The sequence below is a fragment of the Pundamilia nyererei genome, unplaced genomic scaffold, assembly GCF_000239375.1.
Source record: "Pundamilia nyererei isolate P.nyererei 1_Seehausen unplaced genomic scaffold, PunNye1.0 scaffold00024, whole genome shotgun sequence".
In the NCBI taxonomy this organism is placed as follows: Eukaryota; Metazoa; Chordata; class Actinopteri; order Cichliformes; family Cichlidae; genus Pundamilia; species Pundamilia nyererei.
The window spans coordinates 312914-321966 of record NW_005187425.1 but is presented as its reverse complement, the minus strand read 5'-3'; the positions used below and the strand labels follow the sequence as shown (position 1 = coordinate 321966).

General features: G+C 40.0%; 1 protein-coding gene across 1 annotated transcript in view; it reads right to left on the bottom strand.

Annotated features, from left to right (window-relative positions):
* Positions 1-6: 6 nt before the first annotated feature.
* Positions 7-9053, bottom strand: part of ppp4r3b (protein phosphatase 4, regulatory subunit 3B) — a 10631-nt gene continuing 1584 nt past the window's right edge. Inside the window, exons 3-16 of the mRNA XM_005727299.1 lie at positions 7303-7401; positions 6474-7097; positions 5684-5761; positions 5334-5450; positions 5099-5215; positions 4406-4537; positions 3817-3919; positions 3694-3735; positions 3149-3307; positions 2802-2971; positions 2582-2721; positions 2149-2294; positions 1929-2068; positions 7-1617 (exon numbers count right to left, since the gene is read on the bottom strand). Coding sequence (XP_005727356.1) covers positions 1513-1617; positions 1929-2068; positions 2149-2294; positions 2582-2721; positions 2802-2971; positions 3149-3307; positions 3694-3735; positions 3817-3919; positions 4406-4537; positions 5099-5215; positions 5334-5450; positions 5684-5761; positions 6474-7097; positions 7303-7401 — 2172 coding nt within the window. The 3' untranslated portion in view covers positions 7-1512. The remainder of the gene's footprint in view (positions 1618-1928; positions 2069-2148; positions 2295-2581; positions 2722-2801; positions 2972-3148; positions 3308-3693; positions 3736-3816; positions 3920-4405; positions 4538-5098; positions 5216-5333; positions 5451-5683; positions 5762-6473; positions 7098-7302; positions 7402-9053) is intronic.

The window sequence follows — 9053 nt, the reverse complement described above, 5'->3', positions numbered from 1 at the left end:
CTTCTCACACCTGGTTTTAAAACTACAAGAGGCTAAGCTCAAGGCTTCATAACAGGACTTCACAAACCAGTGGGTGACGCCACTGGCTACATCCATCTTTTATACCAGCTGTGCCACAACAAGGTGGGCAGCTTTTTGTTTCTGATGCAAGTTAAACTCTGAACCTGAGATCTGTCTGGGAGAAGGATGAACGACTCAGGTTTGCCACCCTTTTAAAACACAAACTGGGCTGATGATGTGCACACTGTAACGAGGACGCCAAGTTTGACTTAAGTACAAAATTCCAGACATCCTCGAAATGTTGACTGAAAAAAAGAAACAACTTTACTGCAAGTTTTTTTGTTATTTTTAAACCAGCATTTAGGACTTCTCTGTATTTGTACACTGAATCAAATGAACTGTACTAAAGGGTGAACAGTGACCCCACCTTTTTGTGCGACAACAAAAAGAACACAGGCAGGTAGGGGTCTCGCTCCCCTTTCAAAAATCACGTCAGGGGCAAAAGATTAAAAAGAGGAACAAAAAGATCTGTACAGTACTTTTTAACAAAGTCATGAAATACAGGACTTCCTGGCTAACACAGTCTTGTATGTGCATGTATCATCATGTGTGTGTGTGTGTTTGTGTGTGTGCCTCGACCAAACTGACAACATGGCTTTTGAAGGTTTGAGTCCTGCTCCTCTCGCTCTTAGTCTTCATCCCAGTCTCACTGGTCAGCTCCCTTGTCTTAAGAATTTGGGGATTTTTCTATGATGTCCCTCTATCCATGACTAAAGTAAGTAGTTCTCTGGGAGGGCGGCACACACAGCTTCAGCCAGTCAAGCTTTCTATTACTATGACGGCTAGTCCTGCTAGCCTGACTGACCTGCTGTCAAGTTCATACACTGGCTGGTTGTGATCTGACTTCCTCTCTCTCTGGAGCTCATCGATTTGGATTTGAGAAGTATGGAAGGGCTTTTTATTTTATTTTATTTATTTTTTTTAAATAAGAGGTGACAGGCGCAGTGGGGCTCTTGTTGGACTGCAGCTTCCTTAGCCCTGTAGAGCTGGGAACTGCTGTGCCACCAATTCAAACTTCAATGTCTTGTTGGTGTTTAGGGTTGTGGGTGAGGAGGAATAAGTGAGAACAGGAAAGGAGAGCAGGAAGGAGTGAAAGAGGGGAGAGATGAATTCTCAAAGGGTCAATGAGGTTCTCAGGTGGAAGAAAAGAGATTTGGGAATCTCCCTGAAGAGGTTGTTGAAAAGGAAGAGGTAAACAGGCTGAGACACAGATTGATCCTTCTTTCTTTAAAAAAACAAAAACAAAACAAAACAAAAGCAACTCTTCATCTCCTTTTGCCGAGGGAGAAGCTGGAGCAGCAATCAGAAGGGACTGAGAGAGGTGGGAGCTCATCTTTGTCCATTTCTTCAGTGAGACAGGTGGCACAGGCAGGCAGCCAATGAGACAACCAGAGGAGGGGATTTCAAAGGGACTCAATGTCCGTCCACCATGACCAAAGAGGACAATTCGCCTTAGGAGCTCAAACGAGGCCGCTTCCTTGGAGACTGGTCTTCTTCCTCATCATCTTCCTCTTCATCTTCATCGTCAGGGTAGTCCACCAAACCAACCAGAGCAGTCTAAGACAACAACAAGAGTGACTGTTTCATTTCAACATGTACTTTTGCAGGAGCGCAGGACAGCTATTAGTGCTGAAACATAGTGTTCTAAATTTCACTCACATTTTACTTATTCTGACCAGTGAAGTCAAACAACAAGTAACTTGTGTAACTTTTATCTGCATTCATGTTGTGATACCACTCGAAACATATTGTGCAACACAGAAAATTAAAGACTGTCCTTTGTTATACTGTCCCAAAATTGGACAAAGGATTAGGATAGGACAGGATAGGAATTCAAGTCTTTCTCAGAATGCAACATGAAATATTACCTTGACTACTGGTGTGGCAGGAAGAGGAACAGTTTTGACAGAAGAAGCTGAACTGTTGTTTGGAGTGACGGCTGGTGAGGCAGGTGGGAGGGCAGCAGCTTTCCCATTGTTATTGGCACCATTGGCTCCGTTGGCAGCTCCTACAACACAAACTAGGATCATGCAACAATCTGGGAAAAACTATCCAGCAACATTCATACAGTAAGAGAATATAGCTTACCTTTTTTGGCTTCCATGTACTTGCCGTAGCTATCAGAGAAGTCATCCCCCATTCTCTTCTCCACTGCCTCTCCATCGTCATCGTCATCATCGTCATTGAACCACAACTCTTCATCCTCATCCAAAGGCCGCGCATCTCTTCGATATCTACAGTTGAGAAAACTGCTTCATGAGGTACAGGTGTCTACACAAGGGGAAGTACTACCTTGTGGTAATAAGTCTCTGATTAAATATAAATGAAGGTTATGAAGCTGAACAATGATGACAAGCACAAGGGTTAACAGAGGTTGACTAAAACATGCAGAAATTCGGTAGGGGTGTGCACAAAATGGGAATAGAAAACTATGTAAAGTCGGCATATATACATGTAAATTTATGTGGTGGAGTGCATGAGTGATAAAGATCACAGTAAGGGAATGACCCTTGCTTCTGACCTGTTGAGTCTCTGGCTCTGCCGGTCTTTTTCCTGTTCATATCGTCCTTTCAAGCCCTTGAATGTCTGGACATACTCAATGGATTCAAGTGCTTTGTAGAAGTTATCCACGATGTGAGCTATGAGTGATTTGATGTCCTCCTGGAAAGCAAAAGGTGGATCATTATATATTTAATGCAAAAACAAAGGCTTGTTAAAGTAGCCTTTGTGCTTTTACATACCACTTTAATAAACTCAAAGAGCTCTATGATGGCAGAGTTGAGGAGGTTGTATCGGGTCCCATTGTCCAGCAAGGCATTAATGACAGGCTCAAACAGGTTCCCTTTGATGATGTAGCGGTTGTAGTATTCGTCTTTTAGACCAATGATTCTGCGCATGAAACGCAGAGCACCTTGGACAAAAACAGAGCCACTTTGTAAAAAAAACGAGGCACGATATGATTCAAAGTCTTATCTGTATTATTTCTGTGAGCTTGGATACAAACAGCAGTTGCACAGCTCTGGTATGGTTATATCTGTATATGAGGTTCAACCACAATGTAGTCGCTATCAGAACACAGGGAACTTACAAAGAGCAAGGAACGTGTGCTTTGAGTTCATCAGCACCAGCACTCTTCTAAGCAGGTCTTTGTTCATGATGTAGGTCTTGATGTGATAGGTGTGGTGTTCCACACAAAAGGTCAGAAGCTCCAGGATCAGTGCCAGCAACTGAGCTGTCTGGAAGTTGTCTACACAAATAAAGACAAATCGTGTTAGGACATGCAGCACTGTCCAGGTACATTTCCAAATACAAGCCAGACAGCAAGTGTACAATCCTTTAATATATGGTTTTAAGAGTCATTCCAGATTTTGTGATCCTCAGCATCTTCCTTAATAATTTGAAGCTGTTCCTATAGTCTGGTGACTAGCTTAACATTTTATTTCTTATTCACGTCCTCTAAAAGAAAAAGAACCACACCCTTAGTAAGAGCTGCTGGTTATTTATTTTGGAAGGGTTCAGGTAAAAACAAATAATATAATGATGTTGTCTACTACAAGAGCAGTACTTTCAAGCCACTTCAAATGCACAAATTTCTAACTGTTGTTCATGGTTGACAGTTTAAATAACACCCACCTGGGCACACTGGGTTGACCTTTGTTGATCCCTCCTGCAGATCTGAAATGTGATTACATAGATTAAACAGTGAAATTTCCTTTCTTCCAGTCTGTTGTACCCTAGTTTAACTTCCCAGCTCACCTTTTGAATTTTTGTCAAGTGCAGTGTTGGCCAGCAGAGGAGCAGTCAACACGTGCATGCAGTATTTGTAGAAGAAACTCAGAAACTCTGTCTTCTCAGTTTTCTAGCAGAAAAAACAAACACAAAAAAACTTTAATAAGTGTTTAAGGTTTCACTCAGGGGACACATATACTTAATCTAGCGGTGGTAACGGACATATGGAGACACAGATGGGGGGTTTTGTCAGATAACAATGAGGTAGGCACCATAAATGTGCTGCTTTACATCAGTGTTTCTTCAACTGTGAGGCAGGACTCACTGGCAGAGCCACTGCAGGTGGGTAAAAATAATGCGTGAAACTAAGTTGAATAAACTTGACTTTGTAGACTTTGCTTTTTTTAAATACAGAAGACTCCACTGACCCTAATTTGACTAAATTGGATCCTTTCTTCATTGTTAATGACTAAAAAGTGTGGGGAAATGAGTCACACCAAATAAAAGTCTGAGAACAACTGATTTAAATGAAAAAGCAGAGTGATCAACATTGAGCAATGGCTGGAGAAAAAGGAAAGGGGAAGAAATCAACAAAAATCTGGTTGATTTTGCTTACGTTGGTGGAAGCCAACATATTCTCAGGGTCGATGAGTGTCCTGAGCAGACCCATCAGCTGGACAGCTCCCCCCAGCTCTGGGTCAGAGTCACAAATCATCTGCTTAATCACAACATTTATCAGGAGAACATCCTGAAACACAAATACACAAAGCAAACAAAGGAGAAGTTAACACAGTAGCGCGCTCAGATTAAAAATAAATTTTGCATGGCATGAAAAGAAAACTGTCTCTCTCAAAAAAACAGGGCAAACACACAGTATTAAAACAAACAAAAAAAGCCTTCTTGTACACAGAACAGAAGATCAACAGAGGACACTAAAGAAAGTTAATCAAACTTTGTCTCAGTAATTCTCTATAACAGTTCTGTGTTTTTATACTACTTTATCAAACATGTAAATTGTGTATCAGCTATAAAATGCCTTCAAATGTTATGGCTCTGTAGTAAAAATTGAGCACATCACGTGAGCCCCAACAGTGACAGGCTGTTGTCACAATACAAAACACCTCGTTTCCCTCATTGTTCATAAAGCAAACAGTTTTCCTTATTTAGATTTCACCTCAGTTATGGACTGTTCTACATGCCTGATGTGGTAATGAACTATTTGAAACTGAGAGAGCCTGGGCTGCCAAAACACTGCTTTCATTAAAGAGAAAGTTTTTTTTTTTTTTAAAAATAATGATTAGATGCTTACATCATCTGTCTGCTGAGGTTCCTGCATGACAAATTCCCTAACCATGGAGGGGCTGAATTCCACCAGGTAAGAGAAGATATCAGTAGCTGCTGCCCTCACCTGCAAGTCATCCATTCCCTGAACAAAAAAAAAAAAAAAAAAAAAAAGAAGTTAATTCAACTGAGCATTGACCAATCAAAAAAGACTTTTATTAAGACTACCTCAGATACACATTCATGCCAGAACTATAACGTACCATTACTATTTCAAGAGCAGGTAAAATGCCTAGATTTGCCAGAGTTTTGAAGAACGCATCCCTGTTTTGAGGCTGCAACGTTTGTGAAAACGCACAGAATTCTTTGACGAAGTTCACCTAAGGAGAGGAGGAAAAAAAATGAGATAGATAAATGACAATATAAATGAGAAATGCAAAGATCAAAATAATTAAACTGGTCGTAAATAAAAATCACTGTGCCTACCGCCATTTCTGGGCTCATTTCTCAAACATGGTTATGAAAGGCAACTACTTTGAGGTTTCAACATATGTCCCAAAAAAAACACAACAACAACAACAACAACAACAACAAAAAACTTCTTAAAACTTGCCAATTCTCTCCTTTTACTGTCCTCAGTCGCATCATCTGTGAGCTGTGCAAAGACCTCCGTTAGGAACTTCTCATCCTCCTGCGGCACATTTAAAGCCGGGTTAAAACATCAGAACAATAAAGAAGCATGTCTTAAAAATAAACAGAAAATCTAATCCTGACTTGCAATTTCAGCACAAGAATGAAAGGCAAATTATTCCAGCAATAAACCCATGAGTCCTAGAACCGTACAGAAAATTTAAATCAGTCACCTGACTGTGAAATGAAAGAATTCTAAGGTCCTGTTTGTTTACACCATGAAAATAATTGTGTGGTATAAAAATTATTGTTCAGAACATATGCCTCAGATTTGCACCATATTACAATCCACATACAAGTGTTACAATGGGCCTAAACCTATTCACTCAAAGATTTTGAAAATGTTTTAATGTATAGTTTTAATTGGTCATCATCACAATACAAAACTTGACACACACATCTTACGCATACATTATTTGTACAGTCATTACAGGCTTATACATTTCCATCTGTTCACACTTATTATTTGAGCTTTCCCACTTGATTTAACATTTCACATGAGAATTAAATACATTTAAAGAAAAAAAATTTAATTTGGTTTTAAGCATGAGTCATCTTGGTGGGCTAATCTACAAGCAGGGTCATTTGTCAAACAAATTTTAATTAGTCACAACATGTACAGCAATACTGTATATGTACTGGCTAAACTATAAAGTGGATTAAATAATTAACTCATAATGTTGTTTTATAAATAGCTTGGTTTGAATCCTTACCTGCAACATACTGACAATTTCCACCTTGTTGAAGAAGATGAAGGAGGTGAGTGTAGATAGGAAGTTCTCCTCAAAGACAGATGGTGTGGGCAGGATTATGTCCTGGATGTACTGAACTCTGTATGTCTGGTGGATCTTCTGCCGCAGTTCAGAGTCTGTGATAGGGATCACCTCCTTAAATTTCGCCGTCTTGGTCAAGAATTCCCGGTGGCGTTTAGGTTGAACCAATGCTGGGTCGTACTCCAGGCAGCCCACCACATCCATGATACAGTCGTCAGAGAACATCACCTCAAAGAGGGCTGCTTTATTGAGAAATAAGACGCCTCGGACAATCTCATAGAGGTGATGGAGGCCTTCCCTGTTGTCCACTTCCTCACATACTCTAAAGAGACCCAGGAGTTTCTTGATGTAGCCCTCAGTCATCAGGGCCAGGGCAAGCTTTTCCCTCCGGATGGGTGAGGAAAGGACAGAGGTAACCAAGTCGGCAATTTCCTCCAGTCTGCCTTGCTCACAAGGGGGGAGCTCAACTAAGTGGCTTGTCTCTGGAATCTCCTCAAAGCGCTCTTCCTCAGACTCATCAATGGGGTCCTGGGTGATGTCCAGAGCAGGGTCTCTACCTTGGACCTGAGTCACAAATAAAAGCTATTATTAAATGAACACAATTGATAGTATCATGTGTACAGTCACCTCTTTGCACAGGTTAACGTTTCTCAGTAATTTGTCCAGTACACAAACTATTAAATAGATCAACAGAGCTTGCCCATTGTGGTAGGCTCAATGGAATTTTAGCATCAGTGAAACAGCTGTATGTTCCTGGTTTGAGTTTTACCTGGCAAATTCTTTCCCAGATCTCATCACAGCCAGCCTTTTCCTGGAAACTGAGTGCAAGGTCATAGTTATCTGCTTCTGACCAGACAATCAATGTGTCCTGGAACAAAGACAAAGGATTATTAAACTTTACACACGGACACGCTTAACTCTTTCACGGCAGGCACTCACAGACACACACAGACACTTATTCAAGATACACTTCATTAAATTGTATGTTAACTGAACACATGCTTACAAATGTGTGCACACACACACACACAGGCAGCAAAGGAAAATAAAAACGTCAACATTTAACTCCTGCAGACAGAGGATCTTGTGGCTCCGTTATGCCTTCTTGTACGTATTGCTGGCAGGATTTGGGTGCAAATCCTTAAAGTGTATCTGAAGGATAAAGTTTTCTATCCTGGTGGGAATGCACTCCTCTAGCATGACAGTGACTTATCCACAGAGTATGAAAATGATTTGAACAAAAGTCTACAACAGACAAAGCAAGCTAAACACATGCAGAATATCTTTTTTGTACCTAGCTTCACCAAGGTGGTTATCAAATAAGTCAAACAGGGGTTTTTCGATCTAGCTATGACCACATTCACATGAAAGAGGCAGCAATGGCAGCATGACCAACCAGAAACATGAACCGGTCTATTAGCAGCTGAGGGGCATAGTTTATGAATACTATCATGCTATAAAATTAGCATTATATAACATAAAGTAGGTAAACCGATAATACAGACTCGCTGCAACACAACTTCTGTAGCCAAAACAGCAGTGTCAGTCTGTGTGAGAAGAAAAGCGCTGTGTATTTTAAAGTATTGTTATATATGTCTTAAAGTAATAATGATTAAAGTAAATAGTAAAGTGTGTACAAATTTTGATAATTTAAGGCAACAAACTTAATGTCAAAGATCTGGGAAGACCTCATTACTATATTACAATAAAAAGAAGCTAATGACGTTTAGATTTGCCGCTTCTTTCACTCAGTCTCCGCAATTTGAAATAGTCTAAGGGCAAGTAGAGACAAAATTTAACAAAATAAAAGATTTCAAACTGGTAAGTAGCCAACTTGCAAATGTTTCATGACGTCAGAAACGAAAAGGTTTAAATTGCCTGTTTTAGTATCATTTCAATGTATTACAGCCTATACAACAATAAAGTTGCTTTAATATTGTTTGCAGTCAACAGGAAAGAAGCAAGGAATAAAGTTGCCCTCAAGAATCTCTATTTCTTACCGATGCTGAGACAAACTTCAGATTTTCTTAATATCTGCACACTAAGCTCTAATTGATCTTTATGCATTATTTCATAGAAATAATTGTTCCATGGGACGCGATTTCAAACATGTTGATCTCTTGTCTCAAACATGCCCCATTCCTGAGGAGATTAGGCGAGTGTAAATTGCCACAGTAATGTACCCCATAAGAAGTAAACCAGCTCCAAAACACTGGAAATCCAGGATTAAACCTGAAGTTAGCCAGACCCTAATCATTAATAATGCTATAAATTTTTAGGTAATATAAAAGTGTCATATCACAATAACAGTGATACATAAAAAAAAACCATGCAACACAAAAAAAAAAAAAAAAAGATCCATATCAATCTCGTGTGTCAGCCACTGTTTTGCCATTTCTCCCATTTTAGAAACCTGCCCCGTGTTTGGTCCACTGCCAGCAACTACAACAATGACATGCAGGTTCATGTGACGCAGTCGAAGGAAATGCTCGTTGGCGTGCTCGTATTTTCTGGGAACAG